The sequence below is a fragment of the Manis pentadactyla genome, chromosome 8, assembly GCF_030020395.1.
Source record: "Manis pentadactyla isolate mManPen7 chromosome 8, mManPen7.hap1, whole genome shotgun sequence".
NCBI lineage: Eukaryota > Metazoa > Chordata > Mammalia > Pholidota > Manidae > Manis > Manis pentadactyla.
Window position 1 is genome coordinate 55442556 of NC_080026.1, and position 24686 is coordinate 55467241.

A 24686-nucleotide genomic window follows, 5' to 3' on the forward strand; every position below is an offset into this window, starting at 1 on the left:
GGGCAGTTTGTAAAGGGTGAGGCTAAATAAAATGGCATTCTGATAGAGGACGGATAAGCGAAATAAGCAAATGAAAGGATATTCCAATGGAAGAATTTATAATAGTTAGAAATTCTCCCCAAATTAATCTATAATTAACAACACCATTTCAAGTAGAAATTTGCTTTTTATTGAATTTGACAAAATAATTTGAGAATTCATTTGAAAGAATAAACTCGTGATAAATAAAGCCAATAAAATTTTGAGAGGAAAAAAACAGTAAGGACAGGGTATTCATTTGGCCTATCACCAACTATTAGAACTTATGCAGCAACATTAAGTAAAGTAGGGTGACAATTACAAAGAGACAGGAAAATAAATGATGTAAAAAGGGATAACTAGAGTCACTCTGAAAAATGTTAAAGTCTTACCTGAAGTTTGTATTAAATCTATTTTTACATGATTTTTATTGCTATAAAATATTTTATCCTAAGGAAGTATTATAACGATTGAAATGTTACTTTATTTCTGACATGTGAGAAGTTATATCTTTTTCACTGATACAAATAATGCTTGATCTATGTTCATAGTTTTCTATGTATATTGATTTTTATTTCTTTTAGCTATATTCCCAGAATTTGGTGATGTAGTTTAGCATGTATGTCTGTATACTGAAGGATCTGATGCATTTTTCACTATCTTTTCAGAAAATTGATCCAATTTACACCATCCTGTTTTAGAAGAGAATCCCCATTTCCTCACATTCTCATTTCTGGTTATTATGCTTTTTACTATATACAAATGTAATACTTAGAAATGGAATCCCATTTTTAATTTTAAATGCATTTTCCCAATTACCAGTTACTAGCTGTTTTTTTGTGTTTACTTTGCCAATTTGTGTTTCTTTAAGAATTCCCTTTTCACATCTGTTGTCTGTTTTATTATTAACACATATTACTGAATAGTAATAAATTTTTATTTATTAATGCTATTAACTTCTTTCCTATTATGCCTTCTGTTTTTATGACTTCTGGCATTTTTATACCTTTATAGTGCTTATATATATAGATAGATAGTCTTATGTAGATAGATAATGTTTACTGACATGGGCATTTTGAATTTTTATATAATAAGATCTATCAATGATTTCATGTATGTTTTATCCCCTTAGTTTCATGATTTTAAAAAGTTCTTGTTTGCAGGGTATACAAATGTGCTGTCAGAATGCCTGCCCAGTCCAAGTGACTCTCCACCATGCACCTGGCTGGGTAGGCAGGGCAGGGAGCTCCAGGTGGGGCCTGAGGGCTCTCTTCCAGGCAGGGGAATGCTGGTCTGGGAAGCCACACGTTGCAAGGCTGGGGCAGCCACCATGTTCCCGTTAAAGTTTATATTACACTGTAACAGCTAGAAATTCAAATATTTATTCTCCTGGGGTTTTCAGGCTTTCAGTTGCTTATATTGAGCTCTTTAATTCTTCTGCTCATTCAATAAATGTTCATTACATGCCAGGGTCTGAGATACAGTAGTGATCAAGATAGATCCCTACTCTCATAGAGCTTACATTTAGTGGGGGAAATAAAAACAGGACAAGTAACATGATGAGTATAACAGCAGCAGGTTATTGTTTGTGAATAAGCTCACAGTATGGAGAACAACATAGGTAAACAGGAGTGTGTCTTTTAGAGTGTGATCTTTTAAGCTCAGAACTTGCTCAATTCAACAGAAAAGAGGCAGAAGATAAATCAGGCATAATTTACATGAATTGCTAGTGAAATTAAAGGACTAGTCCAGTTAGGTGGAAGGGAATAAATTATCTACTTTGAGGTCATCCATGAAACATGTTAGGCTATTAAATTCTTAAATAAATTAGGTCTCATTATTTTAAAACATTTATTGAACCTATACTAAGTGACAGAACTTTTGCAATTCTGTATGCCTATTTTTATGTAAGGAACACAGAACTTAGAAACTAAGTAATTTTTCTACAGTGACGTAGTGTTAGGAATAAGATTGGGACTTGGGTCTGTCTGAATCAAAGCCTGTAGTCTTTGTAATTAATTCTTTAATGTCCTAAATTATTTTTAATAATGAAATATTATTAAATGTTTTAATTGAACTCTCTTCAATGCCATTCTATGAAGGGACATTTTCTCCCAGCCTGATAAATACCTAGTTATTTTAAATTAAAATATTAGGTAATCCAACATTGTTAACTTTAGGTATTATATTTTTTTCAGTGAGAAATTTAAAACTGCCTAAGAGAATTACATAATATTTTCTTACTTTGCTCCATTTCATAAACTTTTTTTTTTTAAATAATTATTTTTTATTGAAGGGTAGTTGACGCACAGTATTACATTACATTAGTTTCAAGTGTACAACACAGTGATAAAACATTTATATACATAATTCTAGGTTCCAGCTATCACCCTACCAAGCTGTTACAATATCTTGACTATATTCCTTATGTTATACATTACATCCCGGTTACTTATTTATTTTACCATTAGAAGTCTGTCCTTTTTTTTCTTTTTTTTTTTGTGAGGGCATCTCTCATATTTATTGATCAAATGGTTGTTAACGACAATAAAATTCTGTATAGGGGAGTCAATGCTTAATGCACAATCATTAATCCACCCCAAGCCTAATTTTCGTCAGTCTCCAATCTTCTGAGGCATAACAAACGAGTTCTTACATGTAGAACAAATTCTTACATAATGAATAAGTTACATAGTGAACAGTACAAGGGCAGTCATCACAGAAACTTTCGGTTTTGCTCATGCATTATGAACTATAAACAGTCAGTTCAAATATGAATACTCATTTGGTTTTTATACTTGATTTATATGTGAATACCACATTTCTCTCTTTATTATTATTATTTTTAATAAAATGCTGAAGTGGTAGGTAGATACAAGATAAAGGTAGAAAACATAGTTTAGTGTTATAAGAGAGCAAATGTAGATGATCAGGTGTGTGCCTGTAGACTATGTGTTAATCCAAGCTAGACAAGGGCAATAAAACATCCACGTATGCAGAAGATTTCTCTCAGAACAGGGGGGGTGAGGTTCTAAGCCTCACCTCTGTTGATCCCCAATTTCTCACCTGATGGCCCCCCTGCGACTGTGCCTGTCTTAGGTTGTTCCTCCCTTGAGGAATCTTACCCGTATCCGGCTAACCAGTCATCTTCCGGGGCCATACAGGGAAATGTGAAGTTGGTAAGTGAGAGGGAAGCCTTATTGTTTGAAAAGGTTAGCTTTTTACATCTTTGCATATTTATGCCCTGTGGCTTCTATGCCCAGCATTTGTCTTGAGGTATCTTTACCACTTGGAAGAATTATGATACTCGGTAAATTTGATATGAGGCACGAATTCTATTTAAGGGTTGTAATTAGGAAGGAAGAAGAAAAGCTATAGAAGTAGCAGGCGGAAGAAAACATGGGAAGATTGATTATTTCTTTGACATATCTTCTTGTAGAGTAACTTCAGCATGTATAGGTTTCAAGCTACTACTTAAATTGCGCACACACATTAACATAATAGGAGTATAGTTACATAACCAAAGCATATCTGTAATTACCAGCCATCTCCAGTGAAACCAAGAAAACCAGTTAGGCACCTTAGGCATTTGTGAAAACTTATCTATGATATGGTGGATATTGTCCAACTGAACTTGAACAGTCTGAGAGAAATCAGACAAATTAAAACAACCCATTCCTGGGGAATGTTCACATCCCTTATGTTCTTTTAACAGTAAATAGTCTGTAGTTGTAAGATTTTGGAGCGCTACAATTTGCACTTCTCCTAATTCTTGGTTGAGTTCCAACAGTACAGATCCAGTCAAATTTGTTGTTTTACTGTATGCACAGGCCAGCTTAGATATCTACTTCCTCATTCCCATGGCAAGTCCAGGAACTGGTGGGATGAGTGCATCTACAGCTGTAGCAGTGCGTGGATCTTTGTTGGGGTTTTTTGATGATCATCTTCTGGCATGAGTCTTCCAGAGAGTGCTGATGTTGGAAGTTCTCTTTCATATCGTATCTTAGTTCATTTTCGGGGTAGCCCAATTAGGCTTTGATCTTCTGTATAGACACAAACAGACCCTTTGCCTACACTTTTATATGCCCTTTATACCCTTGTGTAGAACTCATTGGAGGTTACCACACAGGAACTGCCCTTTTTTTTGTTTTGTTTTGCTTTGTTTTTGGTACCACTAATCTACACTTACATGATGAATATTATGTTTACTAGGTTCTCCCCTATACCAGGTCTCCCCTATAAACCCCTTTACAGTCACTGTCCATCAGCATAGCAAAATGTTGTAGAATCACTACTTGCCTTCTCTGTGTTGTACAGCCCTCCCTTTTCTCCTACCCCCCATGCATGTTAATCTTAATACCCCCCTACTTCTCCCCCCCCTTATCCCTCCCTACGCATCCATCCTCTCCAGTCCCTTTCCCTTTGGTACCTGTTAGTCCATTCTTGAGTTCTGTGATTCTGGTGCTGTTTTGTTCCTACAGTTTTTCCTTTGTTCTTATATTCCACAGATAAGTGAAATCATTTGGTATTTCTCTTTCTCCACTTGGCTTGTTTCACTGAGCATAATACCCTCCAGCTCCATCCATGTTGCTGCAAATGATTGGATTTGACCTTTTCTTATGGCTGAGTAGTATTCCATTGTGTATATGTACCACATCTTCTTTATCCATTCATCTATTGATGGACATTTAGGTTGCTTCCAATTCTTGGCTATTGTAAATAGTGATGCGATAAACATAGGGATGCATCTGTCTTTCTCAAACTTGATTGCTGTGTTCTTAGGGTAAATTCCTAGGAGTGGAATTCCTGGGTCAAATGGTAAGTCTGTTTTGAGCATTTTGATGTACCTCCATACTGCTTTCCACAATGGTTGAACTAACTTACATTCCCACCAGCAGTGTAGGAGGGTTCCCCTTTCTCCACAGCCTCGCCAACATTTGTTGTTGTTTGTCTTTTGGATGGCAGCCATCCTTACTGGTGTGAGGTGATACCTCATTGTAGTTTTAATTTGCATTTCTCTGATAATTAGCGATGTGGAGCATCTTTTCATGTGTCTGTTGGCCATCTGTATTTCCTTTTTGGAGAACTGTCTGTTCAGTTCCTCTGCCCATTTTTTAATTGTGTTATTTGTTTTTTGTTTGTTGAGGCGTGTGAGCTCTTTATATATTCTGGACGTCAAGCCTTTATCGGATGTGTCATTTTCAAATATATTCTCCCATACTGTAGGGATCCTTTTTGTTCTATTGATGGTGTCTTTTGCTGTACAGAAGCTTTTCAGCTTAATATAGTCCCACTTACTCATTTTAGCTGTTGTTTTCCTTGCCCGGGGAGATATGTTCAAGAAGAGGTCACTCATGTTTATGTCTAAGAGGTTTTTGCCTATGTTTTCTTCCAAGAGTTTAATGGTTTCATGGCTTACATTCAGGTCTTTGATCCATTTTGAGTTTACTTTTGTATATGTGGTTAGACAATGGTCCTGTTTCATTCTCCTACATGTAGCTGTCCAGTTTTGCCAGCACCATCTGTTGAAGAGACTGTCATTTCACCATTGTATGTCCATGGCTCCTTTATCAAATATTAATTGACCATATATGTCTGGGTTAATGTCTGGATTCTCTAGTCTGTTCCATTGGTTTGTGGCTCTGCTCTTGTGCCAGTACCAAATTGTCTTGATTACTATGGCTTTATAGTAGAGCTTGAAGTTGGGGAGTGAGATCCCCCCTACTTTATTCTTCTTTCTCAGGATTGCTTTGGCTATTAGGGGTCTTTGGTGTTTCCATATGAATTTTTGAATTATTTGTTCCAGTTCATTGAAGAATGTTGCTGGTAGTTTCATAGGGATTGCATCAAATCTGTATATTGCTTTGGGCAGGATGGCCATTTTGACGATATTAATTCTTCCTAGCCACGAGCATGGGATGAGTTTCCATCTGTTAGTGTCCCCTTTAATTTCTCTTTAGAGTGACTTGTAGTTTTCAGAGTATAAGTCTTTCACTTCTTTGGTTAGGTTTATTCCTAGGTATTTTATTTTTTTTGATGCAATTGTGAATGGAGTTATTTTCCTGATTTCTCTTTCTGTTGGTTCATTGTTAGTATATAGGAAAGCCACAGATTTCTGTGTGTTGATTTTGTATCCTGCAACTTTGCTGTATTCCGATATCAGTTCTAGTAGTTTTGGGGTGGAGTCTTTAGGGTTTTTTATGTACAGTATCATGTCATCTGCAAATAGTGACAGTTTAACTTCTTCTTTACCAATCTGGATTCCTTGTATTTCTTTATTTTGTCTGATTGCCGTGGCTAGGACCTCCAGTACTATGTTAAATAACAGTGGAGAGATTGGGCATCCCTGTCTATTTCCCGATCTCAGAGGAAATGCTTTCAGCTTCTCGCTGTTCAATATAATGTTGGCTGTCGGTTTATCATAGATGGCCTTTATTATGTTGAGGTACTTGCCCTCTATTCCCTTTTTGCTGAGAGTTTTTAACATGAATGGATGTTGAACTTTGTCAAATGCTTTTTCAGCATCAATGGAGATGATCATGTGGTTTTTGTCTTTCTTTTTGTTGATGTGGTGGTTGATGTTGATGGACTTTCGAATGTTGTACCATCCTTGCATCCCTGGGATGAATCCCACTTGGTCATGGTGTATGATTCTTTTGATGTATTTTTGAATTCGGTTTGCTAATATTTTGTTGAGTATTTTTGCATCTACGTTCATCAGGGATATTGGTCTGTAGTTTTCTTTTTTGGTGGGGTCTTTGCCTGGTTTGGGTATTAGGGTGATGTTAGCTTCATAGAATGAGTTTGGGAGTATCCCCTCCTCCTCTATTTTTTGGAAAACTTTAAGGAGAATGGGTATTATGTCTTCCCTGTTTGTCTGATAAAATTCCGAAGTAAATCCATCTGGCCCGGGGGTTTTGTTCTTTGGTAGTTTTTTTATTACCGCTTCAATTTCATTGCTGGTAATTCGTCTGTTTAGATTTTCTGTTTCTTCCTGGGTCAATCTTGGAAGGTTGTATTTTTCTAGGAAGTTGTCCATTTCTCCTAGGTTTCCCAGCTAGTTAGCATATAGGTTTTCATAGTATTCTCCAATAATTCTTTGCCTTTCCTTGGGGTCCGTCGTGATTTTTCCTTTCTCGTTTCTGATACTGTTGATTTGTGTTGACTCTCTTTTCTTCTTAATAAGTCTGGCTAGAGGCTTATCAATTTTGTTTATTTTCTCGAAGAACCAGCTCTTGGTTTCATTGATTTTTGCTATTGTTTTATTCCTCTCAATTTTATTTATTTCTTCTCTGATCTTTATTATGTCCCTCCTTCTGCTGACCTTAGGCCTCATCTGTTCTTCTTTTTCCAATTTCGATTATTGTGACATTAGACCATTCATTTGGGATTGCTCTTCCTTTTTTAAATATGCTTGGATTGCTATATACTTTCCTCTTAAGGCTGCTTTTGCTGTGTCCCACAGAAGTTGGGGCTTAGTGTTGTTGTTGTCATTTGTTTCCATATATTGCTGGATCTCCATTTGATTTGGTCATTGATCCATTGATTATTTAGGAGCGTGTTGTTAAGCCTCCATGTGTTTGTGAGCCTCTTTGCTTTCTTTGTACAGTTTATTTCTAGTTTTATGCCTTTGTGGTCTGAAAAGTTGGTTGATAGGATTTCAATCTTTTGGAATTTTCTGAGGCTCTTTTTGTGGCCTAGTATGTGATCTATTCTGGAGAATGTTCCATGTGCACTTGAGAAGAATGTATATCCCGCTGCTTTTGGATGTAGAGTTCTATAGATGTCTATTAGGTCCATCTGCTCTACTGTGTTTTTCAGTGCCTCTGTGTCCTTACTTATTTTCTGCCCAGTGGATCTATCCTTTGGGGTGAGTGGTGTGTTGAAGTCTCCTAGAATGAATGCATTGCAGTCTATATCCCCCTTTAGTTCTGTTAGTATTTGTTTCACATATGCTGGTGCTCCTGTGTTGGGTGCATATATATTTAGAATGGTTATATCCTCCTGTTTGACTGAGCCCTTTATCATTATGTAGTGTCCTTCTTTATCTCTTGTTACTTTCTTTGTTTTGAAGTCTATTTTGTCTGATATTAGTACTGCAACCCCTGCTTTCTTCTCACTGTTGTTTGCTTGAAATATGTTTTTCCATCCCTTGACTTTTAGTCTGTACATGTCTTTGGGTTTGAGGTGAGTTTCTTGTAAGCAGCATATAGATGGGTCTTGCTTTTTTATCCATTCTGTTACTCTGTGTCTTTTGATTGGCGCATTCAACCCATTAACATTTAGGGTGACTATTGAAAGATATGTACTTATTGCCATTGCAGGCTTTAAATTCGTGGTTACCAAAGGTTCAAGGTTAGCCTCTTTAGTATCTTACTGCCTAACTTAGCTCGCTTATTGAGCTGTTATATACACTGTCTGGAGATTCTTTTCTTCTCTCCCTTCTTGTTCCTCCTCCTCGATTCTTCATATGTTGGGTGTTTTGTGCTGTGCTCTTTCTAGGAGTGCTCCCATCTAGAGCAGTCCCTGTAAGATGTTCTGTAGAGGTGGTTTGTGGGAAGCAAATTCCCTCAGCTTTTGTTTGTCTGGGAATTGTTTAATCCCACCATCATATTTGAATGATAGTCGTGCTGGATACAGTATCCTTGGTTCAAGGCCCTTCTGTTTCATTGTATTAAATATATCATGCCATTCTCTTCTGGCCTGTAGGGTTTCTGTTGAGAAATCTGATGTTAGCCTGATGGGTTTCCCTTTATAGGTGACCTTTTTCTCTCTAGCTGCCTTTAACACTCTTTCGTTGTCCTTGATCTTTGCCATTTTAATTAGTATGTGTCTTGGTGTTGTCCTTCTTGGATCCTTTCTGTTGGGGGTTCTGTGTATTTCCGTGGTCTGTTCGATTATTTCCTCCCCCGGTGTGGGGAAGTTTTCAGCAATTATTTCTTCTAAGATACTTTCCATCTCTTTTCCTCTCTCTTCTTCTTCTGGGACCCCTATAATACGGATATTGTTCCTTTTGGATTGATCACACAGTTCTCTTAATATTGTTTCATTCCTGGAGATCCTTTTGTCTCTCTCTATGTCAGCTTCTATGCGTTCCTGTTGTCTGATTTCAATTCCATCAATGGCCTCTTGCATTCTATCCATTCTACTTATAAACCCTTCCAGAGTTTGTTTCATTTCTGCGATCTCCTTTCTGGCATCTGTGATCTCCTTCCGGACTTCATCCCATTTCTCTTGCGTATTTCTCTGCATCTCTGTCAGCATGTTTATAATTCTTATTTTGAATTCTTTTTCAGGAAGACTGGTTAGGTCTGTCTCCTTCTCTGGTGTTGTCTCTGTGATCTTTGCCTGTAGCTTTGCCTTTTCATGGTGATAGGAATAGTCTGCAGAGCTGGGACGAGTGACGGCTGGAAGGACTTCCTTTGTTGTTGGTTTGTGGCCCTCCTCTCCTGGGAGAACAGCGACCTCTAGTGGCTTGTGCTGGGCAGCTGCGCGCAGACAGGGCTTCTGCTTCCTGCCCGGCTGCTATGGAGTTTATCTCCGCTGTTGCTGTGGGCATGGCCTGGCTCGGGCAGCTACTCCAAAATGGTGGAGTCACGTTGGAGCAGGAGCTGCTGGGAGGCTATTTATCTCCGTAAGGGGCCTCCCTGCTCCCTGCAGCCCAGGGGTTAGGGTGCCCAGAGATCCCCGGATTCCCTACCTCTGGATTAAGTGACCCGCACTGCCCCTTTAAGACTTCCAAAAAGCACCCGCCAAAACAAAACAACGACCACAAGAAAAGAAAAAAAAAAAAAAGAAAAAAATTTTTAAATTAAAAAAAAAAAAGTTTTTAATTAAAAAAAAAAAGGTGGTCACTCGTTTTTCTTTATTCTCTGGTGCCAGCCTCTGGCCTCTGCTCACCGGTCTTTCTGCCCTGTTTCCCTGGGATTGGGGTCCCTATCCCTTTAAGACTTCCAAAAAGCGCTCGCCAAAACAAAACAGCAAAAAAGCAAAGAAAAAAATGGTCGCGCGCTTTTCTTATGTCCTCTGTCGCCCAGCCTCCGGTGCCCGCTCACTGTTCTTGCTGCCCTGTTTTCCTAGTATCGAGGGCCCTGCACTCTGGCCCGGATGGCTGGGGCTGGGTGTTCGGCAGTCCTGGGCTCCGTCTCCCTCCCGCTCTGCCTATTCTTCTCCCACCGGTAGCTGGGGGGAGGGGCGCTCGGCTCCCGCGGGGCCGGGGCTTGTATCTTACCCCCTTCGCAAGGCGCTGGGTTCTCTCAGGTACGGATATGGTCTGGATATTGTCCTGTGTCCTCTGGTCTTTATTCTAGGAAGGGTTGTCTTTGTTATATTTTCATAGATATATGTTGTTTTGGGAGGAGATTTCCGCTGCTCTACTCACGCCGCCATCTTCCGCCCCTCCGATCTCATTAACTTTTAACATAAAATATTTGTTTAAAATCATTTTGGGAGGTCATGATATGCTGAAATAACTCATTCTGTATTTAATAAACACAATGTACCAGTAAAGCCTTGGGTTAAGTAAGTAACTGAGGGAGGGAGAGAATTTACATCAGTGGCAGGGGAGCCTTGGGTCCTAACCTGCCTGAATCAATTGATCACAGTCTGATTCCTTAAAGAACTTCCTTCCCTTTAAAGTGATAAGTCACTTTTAAGTGGTAGCAATAGTTTTAACATAACATTTCATAGGTACTCTGAAGTAACTCGTATATGGTAATTTTCCACATGATTGCATTAGTGTGTTATTATTAGTACATTTAAAAATTTTTATCAATCCACTTAGTCACATAGCAACAATTCTTCTTTAGTTCATTATGTTAAAAAAATAAAAAGAAAGAAGAAAGAAAGAGGGAGAGAAAGAGAGGAAAAGAAGGTGTAAAAAAAAGTCCAGATTTTGGGGGATTTGACTTGTTTTTTTCTGGTTTGAATTGCTTTTAACTTCTTGTAGCTAAGAGATAATTTAGCCTCTGCTATTGAAAGTATGTGATGTTTTGTGATACAGAAATTGGATTTTGGGTTAATTTTATTAGCACTATTATCCCTCTTTTAGACTAAACTTACCAATTTTAATATAACTTCTTCAGTTATTCACTTGGAAAGCATAACAAAAAATGAGCATTTTCCACTTACAGGCAACGTTCTGCATTAGGAGAATGTCTGGCCGCTTTTGCTGCAGCGTTTCCTGTAGCGTTTCTGGAAACTCATCTTGACAAACATAATATTTACTCCATCTACAATACCAAGTCTTCACGAGAGAGAGCAGGTAACACAGGTGCATGTGCAGCATTCAGGACATGAAGCTAAAACTTAATGACATTTACTGTGTTTTCCTACTGTGATTTTTGCGGACTGTTAGCGCTTACTGTTGCCAGTGTTTTTATTCTGAAGCATTATATTTGGAAGCTTTTGGAAAGCCATGTCCTATTCCCATTGTGTATCTGAAAGAAGGTTGAATTTCTTCTAAGTTAATGAGTTAATGAAAGAAAATGTATTTTCTTAGTTTAATTTATTCTAAGTTAATGAACCACAGACAAATTGACACTTTCAAGAATCAGACAAAATAATCAGCAGTAATTGAAAAAACTAGGTCAAATCTGATTTCTGATTCAGGTAGTCAGCAAGTGTATGGTATTCTGATTCATTACATTTGTACCCTTCAGTTTTCTTTGTTCACCAGATATGTCTGCTCTACAGTGATAGTTTAATCCATATGATTTTTTCTAATAGTTCAGTCAATCTTTATCATTTAAGAAACTTAAGAAAAGAAAGATACAATCAATCAATGAATTTGCACCTGACTCCAGCATGTGTATTCTAAGATTTTTTATGTTTATATGTGCACTGAGTGTCTATATATGCTTATGTGTCATGCTGCTTTCCATTTGAAAAAATGGGATTATTTTCTGGGTAGATGGGCCAGGTTTATTTTTTCACGGTCCCAGGTAAAAATGCTTTTAGAACCATTGTTGATGATTTCAAGGACTGGCCTTTGAGAACCTATTGGAATTATTTCCTAGGATTTGAATTGAGTTGGATAACAAATAATTAATATAGTAGAAACTAGTTATTTCTCTCATTGGCCTTTTAAATCAATCACTGTATGGTTCTCAAAGTTAATCTCACTGTAGATTTCCCCCAGATTTCTCAAGAGTTACATAAGTTTGCTTTCATATCATTTTTTTCTGTTTGATTTCATTTGAATCTGGTAAAGTAACACTGTATTTTTGTTGTTTTCCAGTGGTCCTATAGAGTTCTTAAAACTTGGGCAAGAACTATTTGTTATTCACAAATGCATCCCTCTCTGTTAATGAGATTGTTTCTCGGTATAACTCATGTTTTTATGACAACTGCTGGTTATACTGATTTCATGGTGTATTTTATCAAGTAAAAAGCTTTAAAAAATTGATAATCGTTATTTCATTGGTGTATTTTATAATCTAATGTCATAGAGCAGAGGAAATTAAAGAAAAATCAGCTGAATATGACTTAGCCATATTTTTCTACATAATTTCCACAATACATTTGTAAATAGTAAAACATGGTTGAGTTTGAATTATTAATCAAACATGTAAACAGGTATTACTTAGGATTTTTGATGGATTAGTACTTTTGCTATGAATGAAGAATGAAGTAGATTTGTTACTCATTATAGGTAAGAAAATACACAGAGCAGATAATTTACCTGCTTGTGTTTCTATAATACATCATTTGCATAACAAAGTGAAGGAATTGAATTTAATGATTCCCCTTCATGCAATTTTTAGTCATTTGAGAAGTAATTGTGATGTATACTGTGACAGAGGAAATATAATACAAAGATGAATAGGATTTTCTTCTGCTCAGAGACGTTTTAGTTGCAGTAGAGGGAGGGAGACTGATGAATATATGTGATGGAATTCAGAATAAAGAATGCTGGGGACACAAAAAAGCAGTTTTGGCTGAGAACACCTGGGAAGACTTCACAGAGTTGGCACAAGGTGAACTTTGAAATTAGGGGCACTGAAACTCTGTACATTAGAAGAAACGTTAAACACTTTGAGGTAGAGACAGCTGTCAGGAGAGAAAAGAGTAAAAGACGAGGCAAGAATGGAAAGCCAGAAGAGGCGAGTTAGGCTGTCTGTGTCAGGTAAGGGGTGTAGCTGTACCTGTGCAGAGAGGGTCCTTTCATTGGCTTCAAAAAGTGGGGATAAGTGAGTAGATTTGCATTTTAGAAATCTGTAGTGGCAGAAAGTATGAAGACACATGGATATAAGTCATCAATTAGAAAATGATTGTGGTAATTCAGAAGAGTTGGGATTAAGGCTCTTTGGATGCAGTATATAGGGACAAGGTATTGAGGTCTCCAAGGGGTGTGATCATATTGTGCTGGTAGAGAAGGGAGCACCCGATTTCTCCCAGATGTCTTGCCTGGGTAACTGTATAGGTCCTCACCAAGACAGTACATGCTCGAGAGGCAGGCTTAAATTAGACCCATTGTGTTTTTAGTTTCTTTTAAGACACTCAGTAATCGATGCAAATTTTGTAAGAAATATGGCTTTGAGAGTTGTTAGCTTATAGCAGAAGCCCATAGGAATGGCCAAAATTGTCAAGGCGAATATAAACCAAAAAAAAGAGAGTTAAAGGTAGATTCCTAATGAAAACATTTAGAAGTTCCACAAGGAGATAAGAGTCTAGAAAGGAGATTAATACAATTCAGAAGGGAGTCGTGAGCTCTGAATGCCCTGAAGTCCAGGGAGAGGGAATCTTAGGAAAAGGGTGATGTGATGTGAAAAGCTGCTGCAACAGCAAGACAGGATTGTAAAAGAGTGAATCTGGTGAGTGGTGGAAAGCAGGGGCCTTCACTGGTGAGGACGGAACAGTGCCAGGGAAGCTAAACCATCTAGGAGAGATTTGAGCATGTGTGCTGCTAGGCAGGGGAGAGGAGAGGGCCGGGTCTGAAACACAGGCCTGACCAGGGCCCCTGCTGTGGGGCAGGCGCAGTGGCAGGAATACGGGTGGAACCAGGAAGGGGCCTCAACACCCTTCCTCTGAAAATGAGGAGTGGACGTGAACATGGGGCCTGACAGAAGGCTTGCAGGCAGTTGTTCTGGTTTGCTCTGAAATAGAAGGAATGGCTATTTGCTGAGCTGAAGGGAATGGAGGTAAGGGAGGAACTCGGTAAAAGGAGAGAAAGTTAGAAATAGCTGTCACGGGAAAGGGGAGAGGGAGCCAGTTGACGGTACGCTGGGTCTGGCTGAGTTTTGAAGCCCAGTATGAAATGCTGGCGACGTAAGTGTCACGTGAGTTTCTTTCACTGAGCACAACTCATCTGTACGTGTGCCTCCCTAGCTCTCAATTTGCCAAGTAATGTGGAAGACATTTGTCCTAATATACCGTCTCTGGAGAAGCTCATGGAAGAAATTGTGGAATTAGCCGAGTCTGGTATCCGCTACACACAGATGCCACACGTGATGGAAGTCGTCCTGCCCATGCTCTGTAGCTACGTGTCGCGCTGGTGGGAGCACGGGCCGGAGAACAACCCAGACAGGGCAGAGAGGTGCTGCACGGCTCTCCGCTCAGAGCACATGAACACACTTCTGGGGAATATACTGAAAATCATATACAATAACCTGGGAATTGATGAGGGAGCCTGGATGAAGAGGTTAGCAGGTAAGAACTGAAAAGGAACGTACCACTTAAGTTTGTTCGATTTCCAAAAAAATTTGAAATACAGAAGACTAGAATGTCTTTGTCTTTATTAATATTTTATTCTGTGCTCAAAAAATACTAGTGATTATTTCTGTCACTATTAGTGTTACCACTTGTCTGATCATGAGTAGAGGGACACTAATCAAAAGACGTAGTCAGATACTTGCATTTCAGTTTATGTATCATTGCACTATTTATATTGCATAACTGGGAACAATTTAAATTCCCAATCACTGGAATATGTTGAATGGGTTGTGTACACCATATACTGGAATATGGTGACGTGTTTAAACATGAAGATTTCAACAATGTTTTATGACTTGGAAAATATTGATAATATCATGGAGGATGGAAAGAAGAATTTTTTAAAAATTTAGAAATACACATATATATGAAATTGTTTATTGATAAAAACTCCAAAGAAATATGCCAATGCCTTACTAATTTGGGAAGCATGATTATGGTATATTTTACCATTTCTCTTTTATATTTTTCCCCAGTGTGTATATATGTTACCTTTCAGGAAAAAAAATCTTTTTGAAAATGGCTTAATAAAGTTTCAAACTATGGCTACTAACTGCAACTGTTATTAAATAGAAGAGCAGTGTTATATGCAGTCTAACGCTTCCATTGGGACAAGGTTGGGGAGTGTTTTAATGAGATAACTGTATGAGGTTGTCATATCATTATTCAGGGTGCCTATCTCATCTAAAGAACTGCTCTCTTATCTGTTAGAATAAAATTAAGCCCCTGCTAGGAATCCTATTGATAGAATTTATAAAGTACATCTTTAGTGAATTTTTACTCTTTTGTATGTTGCAAGTAGAACTATATATTTTTTAATATGAAAAAGATTCAGTCATAAACTTTATAGTATTCCATGATTATTTTCAACAACTAGCAGAAAATGCATCATTTGGGGGACTTAAATAATTGATTTCCAAAGTGAGTGAGTATCTTTTTTTTTCTATTCTCAGTTTGCTGCCAACCCTTTTTCTTAAACAAGGAAGCATATCAGATTCAATTCAGTAATTATTTTTGAGCAGCCACTATGCAGTTAGGTTTGGGGATAGAGAGATGACTGAGGCATGGGCTGAATCCTAAAGGAGGCCGTGTGCTAGAGGAGGGGGGCACTTAAATCATGCTACAATTGAAATTACAATCTCTCATCATTTTAATGATTGTTTGTACAGAGCAGAACATTAATGTCTGTCTTCAAACAGTATTTTCCCAGCCTATTATAAATAAAGTGAAACCTCAGCTCTTGAAAACTCATTTCTTGCCATTAATGGAGAAACTCAAGAAGAAGGCAGCGATGGTGGTCTCTGAGGAAGACCACCTGAAAGCCGAGGCGAGGGGGGACATGTCCGAGGCTGAACTTCTCATTCTAGATGAGTTCACCACACTGGCCAGAGACCTCTACGCCTTCTATCCCCTCTTGATTAGATTTGTGGACTACAACAGGTATAATGTCCAAAAGTGATTCATTTCTCTAAATCAGTCATAACCCTGCTGGTTTCATATGTCCCAACTGAACTGCTTCATTCACTGCTTAACGTTGAACTTGTTCATGATTATGATACAACCAAACGTTTATAGATAAATTCATTTTCACTGAGCATCTTAAAATTGCAATTGGAAATTGCATCCTGGAGCAGTCCACCTTTTAAAAACAAGTAAAAGCTGGTAGTTTGACAGTTTTGATGTTCAAATTGTTTCAAATGTTACAACTGTGCCCTGGAGCCATGTCTGAGCTCTTTGGGAAGCATGCTCACCCTTAAGTTTATTTGGTTTCAAATTTAACTTTGGGAAGGTGCTTTCTTTTTTCTAATTAACTGTGCAGAGTAACTGAGAATCCACTTTATTTGTTATGTGATCCAGGGCAAAGTGGCTAAAAGAGCCTAACCCAGAGGCGGAGGATCTTTTCCGCATGGTGGCAGAAGTGTTTATCTACTGGTCAAAGTCCCACGTAAGTAGGAGAATACTGACAGCGCTTATCCCTGTTTGGTTTACATCAAGGGCTTTCAAAATTTTAGTCGATTTTCCAGTCTCCTTAGTAACTACCTACGATGGTGTTTCTCAGGCTTGTCTATTGGGTATCACTTAACAGGTGTGGGGAGAGGATAAGTTCCCCTTGGGAGTTTAAAGGATAGAAACCTTCTGTTGCGTTTCATAATTTATTCAAAAAAATCACAAGGACTTTTAATTGCTCTCTAGAAACATTTTTAACGTTTGCCCCTAAATCTTAGGATAATATGGACATAGAGAGGCAACATTTTTACCCTCCAGGCTGTCCTCTCCGATGGCATTTTCCAGCTAACCCGCAGAAGTGTTTGTGCCTTGGTCTGAGAAGCGCTGAGATGGACTGCTGTTTTTCAATCATAGGACACACTTGTTTTATTTGAAGGAGCGCTGCTTTAAATTTGTTCTATCATCACACGCTTTTGTTTCTAAAGGAGTTTAGTATCTCTCATTTGATAGAATAAAATTAAGCCCCTGCTAGGAATCCTATTGATAGAATTTACAAAGTACATCCTCAGTGAATTTTTACTCTTTTGTATGTTGTAAGTAGAACTCTATATTTTTTAATATGAAAAAGATTTCAATCATAAACTTCATAGTATTCCATGATTATTTCCAACAACTAGCAGAAAATGCATTAGAGAGCATTTATGATTGTCCCAAATTATTTCAAAAACTTAGAAATTTTGTATAAATTATAATTTTATGGCCCTTTGTAAATGGGAGACTCTGAAATAGTAAAAATAAAGACCTTGGCTTCAGTTTCATTATTTGAGGTATCTTTCCGGTTTATTTAATCAGATTATTATGAAAATCTGATGACTTTGAAAATGTAATTTTTTAAAAAAATAAAAATTTCCTACTTAACATTTAGAATAATAAATGCTATTGTGTCCTCCTCTGAGGAGTCTGCCAAGTCTGCTACCAAAATGTATATAAAAACATACAGTAAGTGCAATTATACAGAAATAATATATGAAATAAGGACTTCTATAATATGTGAATTTGTACCTTTATTCTTGACATTCACTTTCTGTGATGTCATAGGAAATTATTTTAGATTCTTTATGTTCCTCTAAATAAAAGCAAATTATTCTTGTTAAGGGGGTATATTAGATTATTCAGGGTACTTCTGAAGGAAATTCTGAAATCCAGGGCTAAAGAGTAAATCACTTAAGAAAACTAAAATCTCCACATTATTCCTTGAAGAACTAAGAATCTTCAACTTTATCAGTCACTAAATTACTAAAGAAACTTCTTTGAATTTATATGCAAGACAAAATTTTGCACAAGAGTGTTTATCATAATCATTAGATTTTTAGATTAACATCTAGTGATACTTTCAAGAGTAAGAAAAAAATCTGAATATGTGCTTTTGAATCTCATGAGTATATTTAGACCATATACCTGTTCATAGGTATCATATATATTCTTCCCCAATATGTAAAAATGAAACTACCTGAGTGGCTGTATAATAATTAAAAGCAAAATTAAAATGTTAATGTGAGCTGCAAAAAAGTCGAGGCTTAGTCTTTTCACTGTCCTTCACAAAAAATCTTTTTATTACTCATCAATTATTCATACATTTATATGCTTACTGTGAAATTATTTTATTAGGATTTTGCTCATCTGAGTAAGAAAGGCAATTAGATTGTTAACTTCTCTTTTAAAACTCTATAATTATTTCCTCTTTTACATTGTGTTTGCTTTTATATTGTGTTTTGCTCTATTCCCACTGTTCAAACACTTGACTTAGCTCATGGTTTTATATTCCTAAATTAAAAGTGAGTAAAATAATGTTATGTTATTTGAAAAAGTGGACCACAATATCTGACAGAAGGGAAAGTCACATCATAGTTACCCCAAGCCCTTGGGGAGTCCTTGTTTATCCCAAGAGGCAGTGCATGCTTTCCACCAGCTAAATTGGCATCTGAGTTTCCATCATACCCCTTGGTAGGTGTGTGACTTTCTTACTTTAATTTTCTGAACCTTAATTTTCCCATCTTTGAAACACATATTTATACCTCATTCCTGAAATCATTTCCCCTTGCCTCTTGCCGTCACTGGATATTTGTTTCCTTTCTTGATAAGTCTCACATGTTAAATTACTACTTACCTTTGCAGAAACTTTTGGGTCCTATGTAACCTCTAATTACATGGACTTCTTAGCCCTGTGATTTTAACTGAAATGTCCTTTGCCACTTTTTAGAATTTCAAAAGAGAAGAGCAGAACTTTGTGGTACAGAATGAGATCAACAATATGTCTTTCCTCATTACTGACACCAAGTCAAAGATGTCTAAGGTATTGCTATAACATGTTTCACCGTTCTAGGAAATGTCTGAATGTTACTTTCATGGGGTGATTGTTTTAGATTTTTTTGAAGGCTTACACCTGGAATTTGATACATTTGGTAATGTTTATGAAGTAAACACACACATACACACCACTGTAAGGGTAGCTGGGATTTGTTTTGCTCAAATATGGCAAGGCATGCAGGCACAGAAATGACTGCCATGAAGGAAAGAGATTTTCATCCAGTTTCCTAAAAACAGAAGCCATGGCACATAGTGAGTGGGGCATGTGCAGAAGCACTTGGGTCAGTCAGGAGGCAGAGGAACAAGGGAAAAATGTGGACGAGATCTTTTATTATGGTTTCTGTGGGAAAGAAGAGGTGAGGCTAGGTAAGGGGGCTTAAGCTTGACTCAGTGGAATAATTTCAGTGGCTGTGGGGTGTAGGGGTCTGTATCTGGTTGTTTGGTACCTGGCCCTGGGGTGATCAGAGCAGGTGGACTGAGGCCCAGGTAAAGATGGTGATTGGATGTATGGACACTGGACTGGTTGGTGTGTATGTGAAAGGTGTGCTTGCAGGTGAGGAATTGACTAGCCACAAAAGTAGAATCAAGGTTCAGCAAAGCCCCAAGATGTCAAAGCCTCAGAATTAAAAGACACAGTTAAAATACACATACACATGCATATACATACACATTCACAAAATTGCCAGTTGGTATATATATTTAGTGTACCCATAACTAGTCAATATTATGTATTCATCAAGAGTAAATATATGTGTATTTATGTGTGCCAAATATGTAGACCTCAAAATAATTAGTTTAAAAGCACATGGATGAATTCCAGGTTCTCACATATGAAATGGGAAATATGTCTCTAGATTTTTGTTTTCTCTATCACTCCTGTTGGGGAGGGGAGGAATTTCCTTTTAAAATACTTTTAAATTCAAGTCATTATCTTTTAAATCTTTTTAAAAAAGAAAATGAATATATTATATGGGGAACACATAAAGTATGCTGCCAAATGGCCAAAGATGTGAAATAGTGTGGCACTCAGGCCAAGAAATCAGTCTCTACCAACTTGATAAATTATGGGAAGAATTTCAGTAGGAGGTGCACCTACTGCACAAGTCCAGGAATGCCCAGTGCCTCTGACCTGCTTCACCCCAGAACAGGATAGCATTACACAGTGCTTGCAGGCTCAGGGGTTTGAATGCCACCTATAGACACGGCTGCACACGAACAAGGGGCCAGTGCCAGTTGAAGCTCTGCACAACTAGGACAATTGTCTGACCACTATAGGCTACTTGCTTTTCTCTGCCCTGGGCTGCCAATAAACCTGAAGGGGGAGGAGCTCTCCCTGAGGAAGTGCTGTTCTCAGAGGACACATTTCATGGATTTAAACTGTTTTAAATAGAAAACTGTTGGCGAATTTTCTGCTCTGACAGCATGTTGTCAAGAAAAGCCAGTGTGAGCAAAGACACAGAGGATATGAGGTGCCTGTGGGGGAATGACAGTGGTTCCGGGGTGTCATCTAACTCATGATCAGTGAAAGGTCTTCAGAGATGATGGCCACACATCTCTCTACAGACATCCTCTTCCCTCTTTCCCATTGCTTCAGTCCAGAGGTTCTCAAAGTGCTCGCTTAAAGCATTGTGACTGAGGCATCTATAATATAAGCATTGACTAACAGCAACATTTACTCCTATTTGCAGGAAAAAAAAATGAAAAGAAGTGAACAGGAGCATCTCAATTATAATGTCCCCTCTCCCCCAGTTATCTCATACCTTTTAGTCTTTTGGTTATATGACTGCTAGACACTCTGAGACAAGATCAATAGCAATCGCAGTTAATACTGACAGAAAACTTAGAAACTGGTGATTACTCTTTGCTTCCTTTGTTTGCCTGCATATGAGCTTGAAATTTTGTATCAAATAAGGACAATAAAGTTTGTCCTAGAAATAATATGTATAGTTCAAGTATTGTAGTCAAATACACTCATATCTAAAGAAGTCAGGATATCTCATGTCTTAGCATTGGGACAGACGAGATTCACTGTGCTGGCTGTGGCAGCATTGAACTTCAGTTTTATCTTTACCACTGAGGTGTTCTGCTGACCACGGATGACTCAAAAGTGTGGTGTAGTCAGGGCATGAGCACCACTTCTCTCAAAAAAAGTTCTGGTCTAGTGCCAAGAATGAGAAACAGGAGGAGAACTGTAGGTCTTACATCTGAGGCTGAGAGGAACAGAGAAATGCTCCCCATGCAGTGCTGGTAATAGGGAGATACAGAAAGCTTCAAGGATTCCCTTGATAAGGCCATAAATTTTCACCATGACATACCACAAGAGTAGATAAGTCCACCCCCCAGAGTTCTGGGGGAAAAAGGGACTCGTTTTGAACAGAGATTTACACCAAATGCAAGCACAAACCAAAGGACAAGTCATCAGGTATGAGTGTTCAGCCAGTCATCCAAGCAGGAGTACTTGCTACTTGTACTGAGTGGCCTTTAAAATTAGAAGGGAATATGAAATAGATGACTGAGGCCAGCAAACTCATTGAGGATATGCTCGTTTGGGTGGGGGAACCTCATTTTGACTCAAAGTAAAATGCAGGTAGCCCAGGAGGCAGAGGGGCCAGTGCTTATGAACTTTGCCATGATGCTGTCAGGGAGAGCGGCCTCATGGGTGCGGGAAGCCCGCTGTGCCTTTTGCCTGAGCCACAGGAGGGGTGGTGGTGACCACAGTAAGTGGGCATTTGTGTATTTACTCAGTCGTTGCTCTGCTCTTCCTTCTGTGAAGTCTGCCTGGGCTCTCTGTGCTATGCTCACCTGAACATTTAGACTGTACATTCTTTGAGGGCAGGGAACATATTTTATTCACTTGGTAGCTCAGCACTTGCTGCATACTAGCTGTGTAATCAATATGAGTAAAGTTTGATTTTAAGGAGTTTGAAATTTGGTTATTAATCTAGGTGTTTTTATGTGTCTTATTTTACTGTTGTTTTTGCAGACTTGCTGTTGTAAAGGTACAAAATATGGAACATTTCATCATGATATGGCTAGCATTGCTGAAGTTTTTAATTTCGTAACTTGTTTTGAAAACATACATATCACATCTGTTATAGATTCTATGTTAGTTTGTTGAGGTGAGAAAAAATGATGGGTTTTGCTTGTTGCAGTACAGAACTTTATATCCTATTTTTTCTTAAGATTTTAATTTTCAAGAAATGCAGCAATGGGCTTTACCTACTTAAGGTTAGACGCACTTTTCATCTTTATTAAAATATCATTGACATATAATATTGTATTTGATACACTTATATATTGCAGCATGATTAATGCCATAGCATTAGCTAACACCTTTATCATGTCATGTAATTACCATGTGTTTTTCTGTGGTGAAAGCACCTGAGATCTGTCTTAGCAAATTTCAGAGAGAGAAAGAAAGATCCATCGTTTTCATCCATTCATCCATTTATGGACATGTAGATTGTTTCCACATCTTGTCTATTGTAAATAAGGCTGCAGTGACCATGGGGTTGCAGATATCTCCTCAAGACTCTTGTCTTCTTTGCCTTTGGATTTATACCCAGAAATGGGATTGGGATTGGTGGATCATTTAAAAAATTTTGAGGAACTTCCTTGCTGTTTTCCCTTTTCTCCATGTCCTCACCAACACCTATCTCTTGTCTGCTTTATACAGCCATAAAACCAAAAGAAGTCTATAAGCTAAAATCAAAGAAAACTCTAACACAAATAAAATCTAGACTTTAGTGTATTGGGTAATATTGTTTTGCTGAAACTAAATGGCCAGTATTAGATAGAAATATGTTTGCATAATTTGTATCAATTTTGTTTGATTTTTAGGATGATGGTTCTCATTTGGGTGATTATTTTTATGACTGAAGTTATATTTCCTTTTAGCAAAGAGCTCATTTAAGACCACTGATGCATTATTTTTATGGGTTAATCAATTTAATAGTACAAATAATATTCACTATGCTTTTTCTATTAAAGTTACTGAGAATAATCTCTTACAAATTGATACAGATAAAAACAGAATTCTTGCAATAAGCATATACTGAAAAGCGAATATGGTTCTCATTGCTATAGTTCAGATATTATAGGTTTGATATTCTATGTCATTATATATAACATCATATCTAATATTACATAATATATATTCTATTATTTACATAATATATAAGCCACCATTATTATGTGATGGCTCAATTATTCCACTATGTGGAAAACTTTCAACATCATGTTGTCATATATCTTGCCTGTTTGTGGGAAAAACAAATAATTTATATGTTAAATTCTCTTCTATTTTCTTTCAGTAGTTTAAAACTGTTAGTAGTCATTATAAAAATGTCTTCAGTGTTTGATTTATTGCTTAAAGAAACAATATGCATACTTAACATGTATACAGATGTGGATATGGGACAATTATTTTAATTTTGACATTAGAACAGTGCCCTCTTAATAGAGGAATACTCACTCCCAGTGAAATTCAGACTCTGCCACTTGAGGTGACCCTGTGGCACAAAACCTAATCTTCAAAAAAATCACAAAAGAGCCCAGAAGTAGCATGGTGGCACTTAGCTGTAGATAGGACATCTTAAGATAATCCTGAGTATTTATGTAACACCAATTACTATATCATGTCTATTTCTACCAGAGAGGGAGTAGGGACACACATCTGCAGACTCTTTAAAAGGCAAGTGTATTTTATAGTAGTCTTATGTATAATGTGTGTCATAATACATAATAATACATAGTACATAATAATTATGTATTAAAAAGGCAACATTTGTCAAAACAAAAAAACATTTATTCTTAAATTTTTCCTCCTAAGCATTGAAAATTATAAAACATACAATATCTGAATTTGTCATATTTTTCCATACATCTATTTCTCTAAAATGACAGTGCACATTTTCCTTATGAAATTATATAGAAATACATACCAGTGAATCTTAATGACTTGGGGATCTGAGAGTAGGTTTTAAAATTAGCAAAGATGGTAAGAAGAAAAAGGTGTTCTCAATCAGATTTTCAAAATTAGGGAACAACAGAAAATAAGGAAGATAGAGCCATAGTTCAGCTGGAAGAGATTGATAATTTTGAAAGAGGTGAGAAAAGCAGTCACAGATTCTAGAACTTCTCTTTGTTCCACAGGCAGCTCTTTCTGATCAGGAAAGGAAGAAAATGAAGCGCAAAGGAGATCGGTATTCCATGCAGACCTCTCTTATTGTGGCGGCTCTGAAGCGATTACTGCCCATTGGTTTGAACATTTGTGCCCCTGGGGACCAGGAGCTTATTGCTCTGGCCAAAAATCGATTTAGTATGGTAAGTTTTGTGTTCATACCAGTAGTAATGATCACTCCACCTCTAGGCCCCCAAGTGTGGGACCCTTTTTCTCTCTGCTCTGTGTCAATATTTCATGTGTGTCAACTGTTTCATTAAGTATTTTTTCTGCATATGCTTGAGGTCTCAGATACAAAGACTTTTTTTTTACACTGCTTTTATTGTTTGTTTCTAAATTATGTTAATCACTTCCAGGTCATATTTGGGTATCAAGTGGAAAAGATGCAAACAAGTTGCTGGTAGTGAAAAAGAAATGGATTTTATATGAACTGTGTAAAATTTGTGATGAGAGGTGTATT

At 37.5% G+C, this 24686-nt stretch overlaps 1 protein-coding gene across 1 annotated transcript in view; it reads left to right on the forward strand.

The window, feature by feature from the left end:
- Nucleotides 1-24686, forward strand: part of RYR2 (ryanodine receptor 2) — a 961351-nt gene that overhangs the window by 827885 nt on the left and 108780 nt on the right. Inside the window, exons 67-72 of the mRNA XM_057505755.1 lie at nucleotides 11151-11281; nucleotides 14347-14667; nucleotides 15930-16170; nucleotides 16588-16675; nucleotides 18938-19030; nucleotides 24199-24369. Of these exons, the coding sequence (XP_057361738.1) occupies nucleotides 11151-11281; nucleotides 14347-14667; nucleotides 15930-16170; nucleotides 16588-16675; nucleotides 18938-19030; nucleotides 24199-24369 (1045 nt within the window). The remainder of the gene's footprint in view (nucleotides 1-11150; nucleotides 11282-14346; nucleotides 14668-15929; nucleotides 16171-16587; nucleotides 16676-18937; nucleotides 19031-24198; nucleotides 24370-24686) is intronic.